The sequence below is a fragment of the Pistacia vera genome, unplaced genomic scaffold (assembly GCF_008641045.1).
Source record: "Pistacia vera cultivar Batoury unplaced genomic scaffold, PisVer_v2 Contig1191, whole genome shotgun sequence".
Lineage (NCBI taxonomy): Eukaryota > Viridiplantae > Streptophyta > Magnoliopsida > Sapindales > Anacardiaceae > Pistacia > Pistacia vera.
The window spans coordinates 88,997-109,764 of record NW_022195239.1 but is presented as its reverse complement, the minus strand read 5'-3'; the positions used below and the strand labels follow the sequence as shown (position 1 = coordinate 109,764).

The 20,768-nt window shown below is 36.4% G+C and overlaps 1 protein-coding gene across 1 annotated transcript; it reads left to right on the top strand.

Annotated features, from left to right (window-relative positions):
- Positions 1-5,822: 5,822 nt before the first annotated feature.
- On the top strand, positions 5,823-18,562 carry LOC116111450. The gene is made up of 22 exons (XM_031397625.1): positions 5,823-6,898; positions 7,617-7,732; positions 8,655-8,863; positions 9,609-9,728; positions 9,874-10,002; positions 10,117-10,242; positions 10,868-10,923; positions 11,031-11,130; positions 11,617-11,734; positions 11,847-12,056; positions 12,280-12,604; positions 12,809-12,902; positions 13,162-13,270; positions 13,370-13,635; positions 13,748-13,872; positions 14,267-14,501; positions 15,425-15,613; positions 15,702-15,985; positions 16,506-16,713; positions 16,805-17,044; positions 17,884-17,969; positions 18,063-18,562. Exons 1-22 carry the CDS (start codon positions 6,048-6,050, stop codon positions 18,220-18,222), a joined length of 4,356 nt encoding a protein of 1,451 aa, XP_031253485.1. The 5' UTR covers positions 5,823-6,047; the 3' UTR covers positions 18,223-18,562.
- Positions 18,563-20,768: the final 2,206 nt, after the last annotated feature.

The following is a 20,768-nucleotide window of genomic DNA, read 5'->3' as shown; positions in this document are numbered from 1 at the left end:
GGTTTTTTTTGATAATTTTATAAGAGGGTTTTGATATTGTTTCAAGAAGGGTTTTTTTTTTCATTTTTAAGATTTTTTTTTTTTAAATAGCATTTAAGTTTTTTTTTTTAAATATTTTTAACCTGATTCAAACAAAAAGACTATTACAACAATGGGTTATTAATAGTATACCCCATAGGTTTGGCCTAGTAATGAGCTGTTGAGCACCCTCTTGTTTCGTTATTACATAGGTTGCCTCGTTCCATTGAATTCTGATAATAAAAATCAGTTACAATGCAAAATGTTCTTTCTCCCCTTAGTCAACTTACTTAAGACTACTAGAATCCCCCACTATCGCCAAATATAAAAAAACTCCCACATCTTGAAATCCAAAGCCATTAGCACTGACAACCTCCAACGCATTTTGGGGTTTTTGGAGGCATTCAAAGGCCTTGTGGCAGCTGCTTGAGGCCATTGGAGGCATTGAAGTAGCCACTTGAGGCCATGGGAGGCCTTGCCGCAACCGTGAAAGCCATAGAGGCTTTGTGGCGGCATTGATATAGGTCAAATCGGCACAATTAGAGGCTGATACGACCTTGGGGTAGTCGATTAAGGCCTGATCTAGTGTTGTTGCACACTATTGCAAAGGGAGGAAGAAGAGTAGGGTTGTTAGACGAGCCAAGTGGCTCGCGAGCTAACTCGTCTGAAGCTCGTTTATGACTCGGCTTGAGCTCACTATATAAAATGAGCCAAGTTCGAACATAGGGAGGTCGGCTCGATAGGCTTGCGAGCTTGAGGTGGCTCGCATAAGCAAGGTTCCTTTTGTTAGTTTTATAAACTGTGGGGATTCAAGTTTATCTTTAATTTTAAAAATGTGTAAAAACAACATTTAACCCCCCGATGTAATTAGCTCTAAATTTTTTCTTGCAAATATTCATAATTAATCAAAATCAAAATCAAAATAATGGTTGTGTTAATGAAGAAGATGAAGATGAAGATGAAGATAAAGAAGATGGAGATGGAGATAGAAGCAGCGTAACTTATAATGCTCTGCAAGATGAAGATGAAGATGAAGATGAAGACGAAGACGAAGATGAGGACGAAGACAAAGACAAAGATGAAGATGAAGATGATGGAGATAAAGACGAAGAAAAGGATGAAGATGAAGATGAAGATGAAGATTAAGATGATGGAGATAAAGATGTAGATGATGAAGATGAAGTTGAGTTAGCTCAAACTCAACTTGAACTCGATCGAGCTCAAGTTCGAGTCCTTTTTCTCTGACTTGATAGGCTCGAGCTCGATCCTGTTGCAAACGAGCTAAGCTCGATAAGAGGGGGGAAAGAGAGAGAGAAAAAAAAAAGAGAAATAGGGAAAACAGAAAAAGAAAAAGAAGTGCGGGAAAAGGGAGAAAATATCTCTAGGGTTTCTCCAAACATTTAAAATGTCAAAAATACACTCCCTATAAAGTGAAAATATCAAGTTTACTTACTTAGCAATTAGCTTTAATGGGAAAACTTAACGAAATGGGGGTTACCTATATAATAATGAAACTAGCGGATACTTGCATAATTAAGCCAAACCTATGGGGGTTTATTTATATATAACCCTCAGAAAAATAGAACGTCTAAAACTTGTTACGCGTCCGGGTTGTGGGGGGTCTTTTAAACCTGTTATGCTAGTGTAAGTAGTTTCGGTTTCGGAAGAATAGAAACCGATCTGATTAAGATCACGTGAGTGAGGTCATGCCATAGCAATGTACTCACGCTAGCTCCACGTGAGTAAAGACATGTGTGTATTGGTTATTGTATCCAATGTTTTGAAAACCAGACTGGACTGGGCGATCAAACCGATCCAATCGGGTTTCGTTGAGTTTACCGGTTCAAAGAGGGTAAAAGACCAGAATTCAGCATTAGACTGCTTTAAACTGCTATTGGACCGTCAACTGTAGCAAATCGTCGGTCCAATTGGCCTAACACCCAAATCTATTCCACTAACAAAAGTGCAAAACCCTAACCTAAACCAATTTTTTTTAACCTATTTTTGCTATTGTATTTGCCGCCTCCTCCTCCTCAATTTGCGATCTCCTTCAGCTTCAAGTCTTCGACTTCAACCTTTTCAATCGTCGCTATTGCCATCGTTGTCGCCGTCTAAAAGCTTGCTTCTTCCTTGTTGTCTACCTCTTAAGATTTGCTACAGATTCGCGACTTCCTTCAACTTCAGCCTTCACATCTGCCTCACCGCTACCGTCTGCCGTTAACCAAGTAACAAACTGCAAGAGTCATCCTATCTTTCTCTTTCTTCTATTTCATATCATGATCTTGTATTATTGTGATGTGAATCTGTCAATTGAATTTCTAAAACTCTAAAAGTGGTTTTGGTTTTTTTGGGGTCTGTTTTCTGTTTATGTTGTGGTGGGTGATGTGTTCCATGTTCCCTTCACTTGCCGTGAGCTGCTGCTGAATTTTTTTATGGCTGGGTTAGGTTTTTACTTGCTGCTGCTGCTAATGGATGGTGGTTTGGTTAGTGGAATAGATTGACATTGTGTAATTTTGTACGTTGATGGCTGTTGCTGATGTTTGAACTTTGAAACTTTGAACTTGAGGATTGAATTTGTATAACTTTAACTGTTAAAAACTATTAAACTTTGATGGTTTTGTTATTGCTGGGTTGGTTTAATGGTTTTTATATAATATAGGCTCCGTTTGGTTCACATATTGGGAAAACTAGAATAGTTTTCCCAAAAAAGTTAACTTTATTTCACCTATTTTCAAAATAGTTTTCTAAATTATTCAATTTCCTTTAATCCCCCTAAATTTGTTAATTTAACTAAACAACCCCCAATTTTTTTTTAAAATTGACAAAAACACCCCAGTAACCCAAATTTATCAGATTCCGGCTACCACTGCTGGAAGCTGGTCGAAATCTGGTGTAATGGCACACTACCGATTGAATCTGGTTGGTAGTGCGCCGATCTAGCCTTTTTCGGCCAGATCCACATTGGATCTAGTCGAAAAAGGCCAGATCTACAGATAGTCGTCAACGACGACCATATCTTTGGCCATCGTTGACGACCAAATGCGGTTAGATCTGGCCGTCAATTGCCAGATCTAGCCGCGATTTGGTTCGGCAAGATCGAGTCGGTCATGCACTGATACGACGACTCTGGTCGCCCTTCGATAGTGGTGGCTGGCTGTCTGTATTTAATGGTGGGTTGGGGGTATTTTTTTTAACTTTTAATATTTTATTATATGAGTGTTTAGTAAATAAACAAATATAAGGGGTATTTTTGTTAATTTATAAATCTTACATCGTAAGACCCGCTCAATTTAATTTTTTTCAAAATATTGTTCTAAAAACTATCAATAATGAACTAAACAGAGCCTAAAACCTAGGTATTTTTTTTTACTGACGTCACTAGTCCAATCATGAAAATTGAAAACCGGCCTTTGACCGAGTTGAGTTTCAATCCGGTTTTTCAAACATTGACTGTATCCGGCAAACTAGATTAATAAGCAGAAAGTAGGAAGCTCTGCCACGCACTCCCTCTATTAGAAAGAACAAGGAAATGCGAAGCTGGCATAAAACGACAGAGAGCAGGTTGGAGCATAAAAGGTGGACCCCCCTTCAGGAAACCAATGCGAATAAAACGGTTACAACTGTTGGGCCCACTCCCATTATAAAAGCCCTTGTTCTCTGTTTTAATTACACTTTTACCTTCCTACATTGGATGCCTACAGTAAATGGGTCCTGATTTTCCTTTTAATTATTTTTAAGAGTAAAGAATCTCGGTACACCCTTTTGATAAATTATATAATTACGTTAAATTGGCTATTATATGATTTAAAATTATCAAATATAACATAATTATTTAGAGATCAATTATTTTATCATATAAAATAAATCTTACCTAAGTTTGGGCCCCAATAATTTTAAAATATGGGGACTCAAATAAACCATAATTATTCTTAATAAAATCCTTATTTAAATTAGAATAGAAAGAGAATGACACTTGTTATTCATCTTTATTTATATCGATATAAGATTCAAAAGAAAAAAAACATTAATAAATAATTCTTGAAATAACATAAACGATTTATTTTGAAAATAATATCTTTTTCTACAACTAGATTTATATAACATTTTATATATCCATGAAGCATAAATAATTTTTTTTCAAATTCACATAATTATCCAATTTTTAAGCTGTATTAGTAATCAAATCTTATCGTTTAAAATGAGATGGTATGATTTGATTTTGATTACTTCATTTTTAAGCTCAATTCAAATTTTGCAATCTGGCAAAATTTCATACGGGCCTTTTTTAAAGATAAGTGGCATCTTGGAAAATTGACGCCAAATGAAGGGTATTTTTGGAAGAAAGTCCTCGTCACGCAAAATTCCAGCCGTAGATCTTTATCAGAGTCCAGCTATGTAAACGTAGCTTCGACTCGTAGAAGACTTCACTTCTCTCTTCTTTCTCAGTTAAAAAAAATTTAAAACAAAACAAAGAGACAACGTAGAAAGAATTTTTGATTATAAAGTTTGAGAGAGAAAACAGAAAGAGAAAGTGAAGCTTCACGTATAGGTAGATTCACTTCAGTTTTCCTGCCTTTTTTTCTCTCACTTTCTCGCTTAGCAAACGGTACTCTCCATCTCCCTCTCTGTTTCAAGAATTTTGAATTTCTATTCTGCTATTTAATTTTCCTTTAGTGAAAAATTATGTGATTCTTTTTCTTTTCTTTTGATATCTGATTTGCTTTGAATTATAAAAATGGCAAATAAAATGATAGATGATATGATCGTTCAGATTGCTGTACGGTTACTTACTTTGCTCTGCTTTGCGTTTGATAGTTTTATATTTTGTATTTTTTCAGTGATTTTAATTTAAAAAATTATAAGAATTCAGTGTTTCTTAGTTTTCGATGTACATGTTGAATTTGTGATCTGCATTGTGTTCGCATTGTTGATTCTTTGTTTAAACGTGTATCATCACTTCCTTGCTTTTTAAAGTATTTTTGAGTTTGTATTTTATTGTGCAATAGTGTGAACTGTGAAACCGGAGCTTGTTACAATTTGTGAAAGCTTACTTATATGCAAAGAGGGTCCTGCTCATTAAAAAGTGGCTTGTGTCTTTTTGTCTACACTGATCAATTAGGCAGAGCTTCTGTATCCACTATTTATCTACTAATATGAAATTATCTCTTAACTTTTTTTTTTTTTTAATTTCGGATTTAGGGATGTGAGGGTTTCAATATCTAGAATATGGTAATTCAACTTTACTCACCTAAAAGATAAAAAGTAATGGTCCGTTCTTCACATTTTTTTAATCTAGTGGAGAAGTTTAGTAATTAAAATATTGACTTTTATGATGACGGGTACTGAGTGTGGGATATTTTCAATAAAAAAATAGGGACACTTGTAATCAGACACAGTGGTTTTTTGGTGGCTGTTGAACTGCTACCACAAAAAAAAGGTTTTATTTGCAGTTAAATATATTACATGAAAGCTTATGATTATAAAACATCTTAAATGTAGTATAGCAGACTAATTTTGGGAAAATACTTTACTCTTCTTGTAATCCCATCTTTTCTGATGAAGTGGTTGTTGACCCTTGTTTTATTGAATCTTGTTTTATTGCATGTTTTTGCCATTGGTTTATTGGTCAAATTCATTGGGGTACAAGTTGTCCATGTCTCAATCTTAAAAATTTTCAAAATTAAAAAACAGTTTGCTTGATGTAGTTAATGTCATCCAAATTCGTTATGCTGCTTATATTATGTGTTTTTCTTGCCTAAACATTTACACATTTAGTTGTAGATCTCTTTTCATATTCATTTGCTTTGTGGCAGGGCAGGTTTTTTTTCACTTGGCTGTATGACAGATGGCGGTAGAAACATCATGTTTTTCAATGGTTGGGGCTTCAGGAATCCTCCAAAGTGATTTAAGTAACTTGATATTGTTGTATAATATACTAGACGGATGACTATAAAAACTAGCTGAGGCGATATATGCGCATGTCTACACTGTGTGACTGAAACTTCAATATTCAGTTACTGCATGTGGCAATGCATCCTTTGCCAATGCATGGTTACCTTTGCTGGTGCATTTTGTTTGTGCATCTTTATATGCCTGCCCTTTCTTTTAGTTTAGGGCCGAACATTGGTAGAGAAATTTCATCCGGAAACTGGTTGCACAGTTTTGAATCAGATTTAAGTAATAATGCTAAGAGTAGCACCTCTTCTTATGCGAAAACATCAACTTTAAGTTTGCCGTCCCCATTGAATAATAATGTATCCTGTGGAGATTTGGAAGGTGTTGGATCATTTAATACTACATGCTTGTTGAACTCAAACTTGTATCTGAATTCTGATCTTTACATTTATGGTACGGGGAACCTAGAGATACTTCCCCATGTTTCAATCGTGTGCCCCATAGAAGGCTGTATGATAACGTTTAATATGTCTGGAAACATTAATGTGGGCCAAGATGCAGCCATTATTGCTGGTTCAGTTGTTTTCTCTGCTGCCAATTTGACTATGGAACATAGATCTTTAATAAATACAACATCCTTAGGTGGATTGCCACCTTCTCAAACCAGTGGTACACCAGTAGGCTATGATGGAGCTGGTGGAGGGCATGGTGGTCGGGGTGCTTCCTGTTTGAAAAAGAACAAGACAAGTTTTTGGGGTGGTGATGTTTATGCCTGGTCAACTTTAGCTAAGCCATGGAGTTATGGGAGTAAAGGTGGCGGCACATCTGATGAATATCGGTTTGGAGGTAGTGGTGGGGGACGTGTTCTGCTTAAATCTAAGGACATACTATATTTGAACGGATCAGTATTTGCAGAAGGTGGGGATGGAGGACTAAAGGGAGGAGGTGGGTCTGGTGGAAGTATCTTCGTCATTGCGCTAAAGTTGTGAGTGCACTCTTCTCATTGAAAACTTATATTATATGTTAGATTTTGGGGGTGGATAACAGTTATTTCTGTTTGGTTGTTAATGTTTACTACTTAACCACCTGAGTTAACTTTATCAAATATGGTCATTGGTACTTGCACTACTAAACGACACAGCTATGCTCTTCCTTCAGAATAAGGTACAATGGTCAAATAGTTATCTTATACTTAGTAGACCTCCAGATGCTTAATTTGCCTGGAATCTAACTTCATAAGAACCTCTTAATGGTATCAATGGTATCCTGATGGGTAATCAAGTTCATTCAGGTGGTTCATTGGTAAACATTAACAAACCAACAGCATTAAGTGTTACGGAAGTACACAGTCATGCTCTTCCTTCTAAATAACGTTTGATGGTTAAATAGATATCTTATATATAGCAGATCTCCTGATGCTTAATTTACCAGAACATTCTCTTAATGGTTGTTATCGTATCAGTATAATAAGAATGGACTTGGTGGTCAGCAGTAGTTGATGCTATTATAGAACAATAAAATCTTAACTTTTACTGCTTGTGAATGCATAGACTTTGTTTCAACATTTACAGTTTTTCCTCGACTAATTTATCGAACATACTTGTGCTCGTAATCATTGGATGCATAATAAAGTTGTATCAGTAAATTTTTGCAGTAAATTCTTAACTCTATACTCAACTATACTTCATGTTCTAATTAACTAGGAAGGGATATGGAACTATAAGTGCAGCAGGTGGGAGAGGCTGGGGTGGAGGTGGTGGTGGAAGAATATCTCTGGACTGTTACAGCATACAAGAAGATATAAAAGTTACTGTGCATGGTTTGTACTGATCACACTTGTACTTAGTAATAGAAAGCAAAGATAGACAACTGCTAAATATTTCTTTTTTTATGTTAAGTCTCAACTTATTTGATATATTGAGATAGTTAGATATTGAAAGTTGTTGTTACAGGGAGTAAATTATTTAATAAGAAATCACAAACAATATTTCTGTCGTCAAGTCAAAATGATGTTGCTGGTTTTATTTTACTTTGCCTCCAATATCTTTTTGAATGGAAAAGAGAAGGATGATCTCCTTAGAATGAAATAAGTGCAGGTTTCAGAATTACATTAATAGTGGAAGATGCCTATAAAGTTATTGATATTTAATTGAGATCTTGATAATATTCAACACAGTGCTACCTGCTAATGAAATGTATAAAAACTAAAATACTGCCCCAAAAAAAAAAAAAAAAAAAAAATTGCAACAAGTATTTTGTGCATTTATAGTAGGATGTTTGCCCTTCAAATAATTGCAAAATGTTATCTGTTGAGATTTTAACCATCTTGATTTTATTTTATACTGCGATGATGTCAGTATCCAACATGTAGTTCCCATATTCATAGCATTTTATTCAGATAGAAAACATGTCTAGGTTCTTTTCACCCTAAGCTTCATACTTTTCATTTTAACTTAAAAAATCTAGTTCGTATGCTTTTCTTTTTTTATTTGCTTTACAGTTTATTTGCATTCAGCATTTCTTTTTATATCCATCAATAGAATGTTTATGTGCATCTTCCTGTGGGGAGAGATTGAATTGGTGATTACATTTGACTTATGTAAGGATTATTATTAGAAGGATGATAAGTTGCTGTTGTTGTTGTTGTTGTTTTTTTTTTTTTTTTCTTTCTTTCTTATAAACAACGGATGGAACTTTTTCGACTGTTGTTTAGTCTACATAATATGCTTTTCCTATTGCAGGTGGTTTTAGTATTGGTTGTCCTGAGAATGCTGGAGCTGCTGGTACACACTTTAATGCATATTTATCGAGTTTAAGAGTTGGCAATGATAATCTCACGACAGAAACAGAAACTCCTCTGCTTGATTTTCCTACTGGCCCTCTATGGTCAAATGTTTTTGTGGAGAACAATGCAAAAGTTTTGGTTCCATTACTTTGGACCAGAGTTCAGGTTGCTTAATCATTGTCTCCTTCAATACTAGTACTATTTTCATGAATTTAGGAATTTTCTTAAACACTTTGTATGCTTTACAAGGTATTGGTAAAATGGGTTCCTTTGTCTCCATGTCTCCTGTTGCAATTGTTTCTCCTTGATGCATAATTTAATGATTAAGCTAAGTGGAATTTATCAATTCCTTTCTATCTGTATCTGTCATTTAGAAATTCCAATTTAATTAAGTATCATTCTTAGTCCTTCTAGATTTTTTTATTTTTATTTAATAATCATGTATCCTGAATGTTGCTGCAGTTTTCTGATGGATCTTTTTGTGATCACTTATGATGATTGAACATTACTGGTTCTATCTATATATTTTGATTGCAAACATTAACTTGAGAATTATGCATCAATAATGATTAGTTACTTTGACATAGGACAGATCAGATCAGTTTTGGGTTAGGATGGGAAATTAGTTTAAGGTATAGGATTGATAAAGAAGAGAGTGTTTAGGGCTTGTGAATATTCTGGGGAAGGGTAAAACGGCTAAAATTCCCAGATTTGGAAGTGCAGAGATAGATAAGTTGCAAAGAGGATTGGAGAAGTAGTAGAAGAAGAAGAAGATAGAGAGGGGAAAAGAAGCAATCCAGTTATGCTGTAGTACTAAAGTCACAACTCTTACGTTTCTTCAAATCAGTCTCTTTAATTTTTACTAATTCCGTTTTGAAACACGTATTTATCTCATTCTTTGGTTTTGAAGGTGAGAGGCCAAATTAGCCTATATTGTGGAAGCAGCATTGTTTTTGGGTTATCTAGATTTCCAGTGTCAGAATTTGAGCTTGTCGCCGAAGAACTTTTGATGAGTGACTCTGTCATAAAAGTATGTTACATTTGCTGAGTTATTATGCTTCTTATTATTTGTTATAAGTAAGTACTATTTTTTAATTTCTTGAAGAGCAATGATCAAAATGAATAGAGCTGAATACAAAATAGACTCTTTCTGACTAAGTAATTGGGATATGAAGGTTTTTGGTGCATTTAGAATTTCAATCAAAATGCTGCTCATGTGGAACTCCAAAATTCAAATTGATGGCGGCGGAAATACTATAGTCACCACCTCTGTCCTTGAAGTCAGGAATCTAGTTGTTCTAAGGGTATGATGAGGTTTAAAGCCTTATCCTTTATATTTTGAGTTTTATCTGTTGTTGTTATGTTTTCAGGACTAAAAAAAAATCTGGCATGCTCATCATGATTTCTTGTCTTTTCAGGAGAACTCTGTCATTAGTTCAAATGCAAATTTGGGTGTATATGGTCAAGGACTGCTGAAGTTGAGTGGTCTTGGTGATGCAATCAAAGGCCAACGACTTTCGTTGTCTCTTTTTTATAACATAACTGTAAGCCATCAATATGCTTCATTCATATCTTTACATGCCTCTATTTGCTTGTTATTAAGATCTATTAAATTGATAAGGACTGTGCTTTGTGTTATAGACATCAAAACCAAATAGAAATGGTGAGATAGATTAATATGTTTACTGTACTGGCTGATAACTTATGTTTATGCACAATGCAAAAGAGATGTGAGTTGACCACATCTTTTGTCGTTGCTGTGAAAAGTAAGTATTAAGAAAAAGAAGTCTGTATTGATTCATTAGAGGATATTGCTAAATGTAGGATTTTTCCCTTTATCTGCAGCTATATTGCTTTCCTTTGCACTCTCAACTTGGATTTAGCATGTTGTTGAGTTAGATCCCTTTGCTGCAACTCATGCCTCCTCTGAAACTGTTCAGGAAATGCTATTTAGATTTATCCAATATCTATTAGCAACTAATGTTGTGATAGCTTCCAGTGCCTCTACTGTGAACTTGTTTCTGTAATTAGACTATTTAGTGCAAAAAGGGGAATTTTTTTTTCTTTGAACTGTGTTTTTCTTCTGTTACTGATAATATCCCTATCCTTCTATTACATTTCTACACTCTTGTTGAGGATCATTACCTCACTGCTCCTTGCACATTACAGGTTGGGCCAGGTTCTCTATTACAAGCTCCACTGGATGATGATGCTGGTAGAAGTGTGTGAGTAAAAATTTGGTTTGGTTTTAGGATTTTTCATATTGTTGTAGTCACTGAGGCTAAGTATGGAAATATTTCTTTAATCCTAAAACTTCAATTCTTTTTTGTAGGGTTACTGAATCCCTTTGTAATAGTCAGACATGCCCAATAGATTTGATTACTCCTCCTGATGATTGCCATGTTAATTACACACTGTCCTTTTCACTTCAAGTAAGATTCAGTTTTAATCAGCAGTATTTTTCAACTGTGGAGGCGGCTTCAATGGTTTTCTTTCTGTCTGTAAGAAGTGTTGGAATCGGAAAGCTAAAATAGATGGAAAAATAATGCTATGCACATAGGAATATTCCCAGTAGTCAAGCATATATAAGTAAAAGGGACAGAAGGTGATTGGAAGTTCTATCTAAAATGAAGAGTTCTGGATCAGTTGAGAAGAATGAATACTCCATGCTTTGAGTCTCACAACTAACATAAACTTTTCCTGCAACACCACCATGATAGTTATGTCTTATAGATATTTTTTGGGAATGGATTCATGTCATCTTTAGTGCTAGTTTTTAACTCTTATCCCATTTACTTTCTCTGGTGCTTGTTTCTTAACCTTGGATTTTGCTGGAAACATTTTCAAAAACTTATTAATTAGTTTATTGTCTTACATCGGTATTTCTTGAAGATGAATGTTGTGTTTAATTTTAATAGATCTGTCGCGTTGAGGACCTTCTTGTCAGTGGCCTTATCAAGGGAAGTATTATCCACATCCACAGAGCTAGGACAATTGTTGTTGACACAGACGGCACTATTGTTGCATCAGAATTGGGTAATAGGGTGTATTCCCAACTTCATCATCTTTAGCATCTTTTATTTCATTAACTAAAGTCTAACTTGGTACGTTTAATGCTTCTTATTATAAGGACACTTTATTTTTTCAGGTTGCAGTGAAGGTATTGGAAAGGGTATTTATTCTAATGGAGCTGGTGGTGGAGCTGGCCATGGGGGACGAGGGGGGTCAGGATTTTTCAATGGGAGGTTGATCAATGGTGGTCATGAATATGGCAATGCTGATCTTCCCTGTGAGTTGGGAAGTGGAACTGAGGGCCCCAATGAGTCATATCAACATGTGAATGGAGGCGGGATGATCGGTATGTATTTCTAAAAATCACAAGTTTCACAAAAGATTTCCCAATTTATTTAGTTATGTAATTATTTTGAGTATATTACCATAGACATGTTTTTAAAATTTGAATTATTGTGTTTGCAAAATTGGCCATCATATTATTTATCCTTGATGCACTACCATCTATTAGCATTTTCCGTGGCATCATATTCAGGTAGAATTACTGATTGATTCTTCACCTTTACTAGTTATCGGATCCATCCAGTGGCCACTGTTAAGGCTTGATATCTATGGATCTTTGAGGGCTGATGGTCAAAGCGGTGGTAAGAAAACAATAAACGGTAACAGTTCTTTGAATGGTGGACTTGGTGGAGGTTCTGGTGGGACTATCCTTCTTTTCCTTCGAGAGCTCACACTAGAGAAGCACTCATTATTATCTGCTGTCGGGGGCAATGGTGGCTTTCCTGGCGGCGGCGGTGGTGGTGGTGGGAGAGTTCATTTTCATTGGTCTAAAATTGATGTTGGGATTGAGTATGTTCCAGTGGCAACTATAAATGGTTCCATTAACAGCAGGTATGCCTTATTCTTTCATGCATTTGCCACGGCTGATACTTGTCATGTCTCCATGAAACCCTCTATATCAATTTAGTTGGTGTTGGTTTACTGTGAACCAGAAAAAGTAATATATATGCCTGACAAATATAAAGTATTGGAACTGTTCACAAATGAATATATGTTTGATAACACCATATTTAATTTGTCTATCATGTCTGACAGTGGAGGTACTGGGGACAATGGTGATCTTTCTGGGGAAGGGGGCACAGTTACTGGAAAAAAATGCCCAAAAGGTCTCTATGGTACATTCTGCCGGGTATGATCCATTTACATTCTTAGCTTTTCTGTTCCCTCATTGTTAACTATATATTTATCGTATTTCAGCATAAAAAACTTGTCTATGAAATGCATAACATCATAACATAACATTACCTTATATCTTATGAAATTTATTACCGTCTTCAGATATTGAATTAACTTTTTGTTCTTAGCAAGAGGTGAATTCCTTGCTACAAACTCTACTTCATAAACAACACAAATAATTCCTTTGGATTTTATTACGAGGTTATCTGCAGGAATGTCCTATTGGCACCTATAAAGATGTGGATGGTTCTGATGAAAGTCTTTGCACTCCTTGCCCTCTCGACCTTCTTCCCAAGCGTGCGAATTTCATATATGTACGAGGTAGTTTTTGGCCTATTTTGTTAGAGATGCTACTGCCTTTCTCTCCCCTTCTCTTTTCCAATTCTCATGCCACTATCTGACATAAAGTTTAAATTGCAGGGGGGGTTAGCCAGCCATTTTGTCCCTATAAATGCATTTCGGACAAGTATAGGATGCCAAATTGCTTTACACCTCTTGAGGAATTGATGTATACCTTTGGAGGCCCGTGGCCTTTTGCACTTCTTCTGTCTTTCATCTTAGTGCTTCTAGCTCTTCTGTTGAGTACTTTGAGAATCAAATTGGTTGGATCAAGTTCTTCATATGGGACAAATACAACAGAGCACCATAGTCATGACCATTTTCCATATCTTCTTTCCCTATCACAGGTACAATTTTGGTAGCAAGCTCTTTGTTTTTCAACTTATGATATCAGCAGCTATAGCAGGATCAAGTTACAACATCTCATGATGCCACTGTGCTATATTTATTTTGATCTAGGTACGGGGAGCCAGAGCCGAAGAAACTCAAAGTCATGTGCAGAGAATGTACTTTACAGGTCCCAATACTTTTAGAGAACCCTGGCATCTTCCTTACTCTCCAGCCAATGCAATTATTGAGATTGTGTAAGAAAGTATTTGACTTACTGGAACCTTGTCTGATGGGTGCAATGGGATGCTATTATAATATTGTGATACTTTTGGGTTAATCTTACACCTGCTCAAGATATAAGTTGGTTCTCAACGTTGAAAGTATTGCTGTCACTCAATAGTCATGTACCTGGTAAACTCAGCCAGTTTCAAGCAGGAACCTTTTCTCCTGCTAGCAGTCATCTTTACTGAGATGGTTGTTGGTCCTTTAAAAACTCCTTGGTGAAGCTTTCTGATTGAAGAACCCTTCCTAAGGGAGAAAAATAAAAAATCTGTGCTATTGGAAGCATTATATTATTTTAGCATCCACTTGCTCTATTTTCAATCACATGGTAAATATTTATATCATGCAAGTCATTTTTATCTGCAGGTATGAAGATGCTTTTAACAGATTTATTGATGAGATCAACTCTGTTGCTGCATATGATTGGTGGGAAGGGTCCATTCATAGCATACTTACAGTGCTTGCATATCCTTGTGCTTGGTCCTGGAAACAATGGCGGAGGAGAAAGAAAATACATCGCCTTCAGGAATATGTTAAGTCTGAATATGACCATTCGTGTCTCCGATCTTGTAGATCACGTGCTCTATACAAGGGGATGAAGGTCTGACTTGTTTGTTTATTATTCTAGAGCCTTTTTCTCCAAGTGATTTTGGTGTGAATTTTAGAGCCTTTTTTGCGGTATTTACCGCAAGCAGGTTTCTGAGGATTATAATGATTTCTCATGTTTATTAGCTGATTTTTACATCCTTACTATTGTTACTAGCATGATGTTTTTTATCAACTTCCTAGAGGAGGCATATTTCTGCATTTGCTCGCTATTCTTCTTTCCTTTTCCCTCAGCCTTCAAAAATCCATCTCATGGAACTCATACCTGAATGGTAGGGAGAAAAGATAGGGATTCGCTGGTGTATGAAACTAGCATCTGGCACTGGCAGTTACCCCGTAATCTTGACTGGCGAAGCCATATTTGAGAATACCTGTCCAATATGCAGAACGAAAATACAATTGGAGTTCAGATCATCCAATGGGCTTAATTATGCAACATACCCAGTTGGTTATTGATCCTTTATTAGAAAAGAACATGCATAATACAATGTGTTTAAGCTATGCAGTACAGCTAATTGATGGTAAATGTGTCAATGAGATTTTTCCATAAACAATTGCCATCATTTGGCACGACATGCAAGCTTATTTCTGACTACTATTTTACCGAGAAGATTTGCTAGGGAATGGGAATTGATGAATTTAGTTGGCAGAAAATATTGTTTACTATACACTTCATATGCATGTTGCCCCTTTTGGTTTACTATGGAACTGAGAAAAATCTCTAAGCATATTCAATCACCTAATTAAGCTATCTATCCCTCGAGATGTTTACCCAAAGACATCCTCCCTTTGTCTGTAAATTCAGTAAATGGGAGGCTAGTGTGCTGAGAAATGTTAACGGATATTTTACCTTTGTGTTGTAAAATGTTCAACTTTATCTAGGTTTTATCTTGTTCTTATGAGTGGCAATTGATGCAGGTTGGAGCTTCACCAGACTTAATGGTTGCATACATTGATTTTTTCCTTGGTGGTGATGAGAAGCGCTTGGACATGGTATCCATTATACAGAAGAGGTTTCCTATGTGTATTATTTTTGGTGGGAATGGAAGCTATATGTCACCTTATAATCTTCACAGTGATGCATTGTTGACCAATCTTCTTGGCCAGGTCTCTTAGCAGTTTTTATCATGTCTCAGTTCTTCATCATTCTTTATTTTTAATATATTAACATGACACAAAGATATGTTTCTCCCAGCATGTCCCAGCAACTGTTTGGAATCGATTGGTTTCTGGTCTTAATGCTCAATTGAGGACTGTGAGGGCAGGATCACTTCGTTCCACATTGGTTCATGTTATTGATTGGATTAGTAGTCATGGAAACCCCCAACTTGAGTTCCATGGGGTAAAAATTGAGCTAGGGTGGTTTCAACCAACTGCTTCTGGTTACTATCAGCTCGGTATCCTAGTTGTGGTTGGTGATTATTCTCTGCAGAATATGCACCACTCTGATTTGTTGGATGGAAGTGATGAATATCCAAGGTAATTATAAGTTGTAAGCTCTAATCTGACTACGGTTCACAAAAGTTCGCTGTGATTTATACAAATTTATTGATCATTGTGTTAAAGAATATTTTTGTGTTGAGTTCATGTCTAAAACCATGGTCAGACACAGAAACACATGTTAGAACAAATACTGCTAATTGCTTCTTTCACTATTCTTAGATTATCTCTCATGAAGAATGGGGATTTTGCCTTTGATCATGCTATATCACCTTTGTAGTCTATCTCCGTTTATTTTATCACATTTAGTGGTGAGGATACCTGCACTGTATTGTTCATTAGATTAATATGATACAGATACTTACTGGAGAAGAAAACTGAACAAAGGAAAGAATTAATACACGCTATACGAGCAAACAAGTAGGCCAACAAAATGTTGTGTCCACATGATGCTTGGTCTAATTCAAATCTATGTTTAGTGATTGCTTTACCAGTTGTGTATATATGTTTGTTTTCTTTAAGTATTGCTCACTTGGTTGTTGATTGATTAATTTTCTAGGAAAAATACAGCATGTCCAGGCAGAAGCAATAAGCAGCTGCAGCAAAGTCGGCCTTACACAAGTCATCCATTATCTCTAAAAAAGATAACGGGAGGAATTAATGGAGGTCTTATAAATGATGCTACTTTGAGATCCTTAGAGTTTAGAAGGGACTTTCTATTTCCACTTTCTCTCTTATTGCACAACACTAGACCTGTTGGTCGTCAGGTACTTCATTGATATTGCATTTAGCACCTGTATAGTAGGCTGAATGTGATGTTATTGTTTGTCATCTAACACTTGAAATTCTGTGTTTCAGGATACCCTTCAGCTTCTGATAACTATTATGCTTTTGGCAGATCTATGCATTACCCTCCTTACATTACTTGAGTTCTATTGGATTTCTCTTGGGGCATTCCTTGCTGTCTTACTTATTCTTCCTCTATCCTTACTTTCTCCCTTCCCAGCTGGCTTAAATGCTTTATTCAGTAAAGAACCTAGGAGATCTTCACTTTCTCGTATATATGCATTGTGGAATACTACATCTCTATCCAATCTTGTAAGTTATGCTAATTACATAGTACTCTTTTTAAGATTACTTTTTGCATTCTTATTACAAGTCAGATACAGCTAAAAGCTTTTGTTTCTATAGATAGTTACTTTGAGCTTGTTTTAGAGTTTGAAAGGTGGTAGTATAACCCAAAAGAATAATATATGTACAAACTAACTCATATGATTGAATGGTTTAAATTAAAAGATAAATGAAAGAAATTATAGTGATAGATGTGACAAACATGTTGGGTATTCAATTTGTATGGATTAGTTTGTACATGTAGTATTACTCAACTCAAAAGTCATCCCTTACCATTCGATACTTAGGTTTTACATTTTTGGATTCCAAAGTCAATTATTTTGTTGTTTTTACGAGCTTTAGTCCCTCTTCTACTTTCAACAGCTATCAGTCGCTGAAGCCTGTCGGAGACTACTGATGAATCTATATTTTGAAGGGATTTCTAATATGAATGTATCATTGAATTATTGATATATAGTCATTAGTGAACTATTTCAAATTATAATAAGTAGAGTAGAAGGGCAGAAGATGTAGAAAAAGAATACAAGAGCGATTTAGGAATTTGCGCATAGCAAAAACGTTAGAACTTCTATGCCTAGAGTATCGCTGTTAAATTACTTGATTATACAGCATCTTAATTGACCTATTCATGCTATATGTAACTGCAATACTATTTTAACTTCTTAAAATTTGAGATCAATTTTCTATTTTATGTTATTTAGGTGTGTGGTTAATTGGTGCATATTTTTCAACTTCAATATTTACGTTCCTATAGTCATGTCAGTAAAATTTTGTTGTTATTATGTGATTCCTTTTGTTTGTTGTAGGCTGTGGCTTTCATTTCTGGTATTTTCCACTACGGATTTTCATGTTTTGAGCCACCTGATAACGCCAATACTTGGAGAACTATAAGGTGAAGCTTTGAACTAGATATAACTAACTGTTCTCTGTTTTGGAAAATTTCTTAAATAGGTTTTATACAGTTTTTGAATTGTATTCTTGATAGGGCGGACAATAAATGGTGGCTTTTACCAACTATCCTTGTGTTATTTAAATCAATACAAGCTCGATTAGTTGATTGGCACATAGCTAATTTGGAAATCCGAGATTTTTCCCTGTTCAGCTCGGATCCGGACACGTTTTGGGCGCATGAGCCTCTCTCATGACTTGAAACTCTAGTGCCCAAGAACGGAATTATCAATTTTGGCTTCTGCATTGATTATTCTAGTTGCCAGAGGAAGTGGCCTTCTTTGTGCTCCAGGATGATGTTGGCTGCTGCTTTGGCATGTAAATTTGTTCAAGTTGTACAAAGCATTGAGTATAGTTGCGTAGTTGTGCAGTTTTCCACCTTTGTAAGTATAGTGGCACTGGCACAACCCTTTTGATAGGAAATTATGTGCAGGTGGAGAGGAGATATGCCATTTGAGTTCATTTTTTTTACATTATCTTTCGAGTTGTTCTTTAACAAAATTAAATTATTTGTATAAGGTGTGATTGTCACTTTTATATTAAATCTAAATATATTTAGGTTTTTTGTTGTTTGCTTTTTCATACTTCCACATATTTTTAAATAAATACATCTGAATAAAATGAGCTGAATTTCATAATTTCTATCTAAAAACTAAATATTATAACAATCACATTGATGATGTTTAATTTTGACATTAACGACTTGCACGTGTAAAGTGCTAAGCGGATTTAGAAATCACATGTGATAAAGAAAAATGAAATGATACAGTAAATAAGAAACGATATTTAAAGTGGTTCGGATGCTTAAAAGCGAATCATACGTTCATTGTTATTGCATTAATAGATGGGTAAGATCAGGTCGCGTACAGCGAGCTGAGTTATAATCTGGAGAGAATACAAAGAGAGAGAGAACGTGTAAGCTATTTTAGATTAAGATTAGCCAATCCCGCAAATGAGAGGGGTGTCCTCTATTTATAGTGGGAGAGTCCAAGGTAATGATTACAAGTCTGCAAGTGGGTAGGTGCCGTGCAAATCCTTCTTTGCGTCCCATTAGTGGTCTGCATGAGAAATATCCTCAAATTGTGCAGGGCTTGGGCAGGTGGCTAATTCCTAACCACTCACAAGCCTGATACCCACCTACTGCACTAACAAAAACCATACCACTTGCGTTACTGCGCGATGTGGCAGTGCCTGGACGGCACAGAACCTTCTTGAACCGTGATTGGCTCTTGCTGACGAGAGTCCACGTCAGCCCTGATTTTCAGGCATAACAGAAGTCCCCCAGTTTTTAAGGTTTAAGGATTGAACCTTGAGAACTTCATAATTATGCTGCGACTTGACCTGTCTCGAATGACACTTGGTCTAGCTGACCGAGTTGCAAGAAGGTCGCAACACATGCCTCTACGAGCAACCTGAGATGGCCTTCTTCCACAAAGTTGACGACCTGGATCAGACCCTACTCAATGCCGTACCGATGTGCTTCACATCCCATCTGCGGTCTGCACCTTGATAATACTTAGCATATCTTTACCGAAGACAAAGAATTGCATTGTCTCATAATCAATATGCGGCGAAGAGTGTTCTACCCAAACGACCTCTTCAGATGTTACCCGTTGCACTTGATAGCTAATCCTTTTAATAAAAATAATCTTGATTCTGATAAACGTGTCTAGTGCGTAATAAGTGCTAGCCATACGCATTAAATGCAAGCCATGCTGAAACGATATTCCCTTTCAAGGCATTAAATGCGGATGATGACGCATTTAATGTGGACGAGGTAATTGAGTCGTCGCTTGGTTATTCCAATGGAGGGAAGTGTTGATTAACGTTCTTGAAGCGTGGCGGTTACTCTTTCTCGCAAATTGATGACACGTGGTTGTAATCAATGGCGAGAAACGTATTCTGCCCAAGCGTCGCTTAACTTAGGGAAAATCAATAGTCGCTTCCTCCCCTTATAAAACCCCAGGCTCGCCTCAAACATTGTCACGAAACTCATATTTCAGAGAAAGAACAAAGTTCTGACGAGACCAGTCTTCCCATTTTCCAGTTGGTGCGCACCTTTTGTTTACAACAAGAAGTCCGTTCCCACAGCAAAGAGGTAAAGAGGGTTGATTTCTCCTTTACTTTTCTTTTATGCTTTGTAGATAGCTTGTCTTGACGATAATGGTGGGTGTGAACTGTATGGTAAACCTTTTTGGTACGTGTTTATGGGCAGTTGTGAGGAAAAGACTTTTTCTTTTATAAAGAGTAAGTATTTAGGGCACGAATCCTTGGGGTTGGTCCCCAAGGGTTTTTTAAAGGTTTTTCTAAGGTTTAAGGAAGGTACATTAGGGTTATTTTGTTCTTCCATGTCGTCGTACATAATACTGTACGAAGACTGAGTAATCTCTGTGTGTCGCCCCTTTTTCAAACGGTAGGAGCAATGGATGCCTCAGCGACCAGAACAACCGAAGGGACAAGCTTGCAGGCATAGGATGCCCCGACAGGTCCCGTGCAAGAGATCCTGTCAATGGCCACCTGAGATGAAATATAGAAGGCAGTGGACCAATACTCACTTGGCGTGGACGTCTACCAGCACATAACGTATACAACTTGGAATCCCCCAGAGGGAATGGCCGCGATCTCCGAGGCAATTTTCAAATGCAGGGCGCTGATACCTTTCTACCCCTTTATTAAGTTGATCCTCGATCACTTCGAGGTCGCACCACTGCAACTGACGCCCAACGCGTATATGATAGCTGTG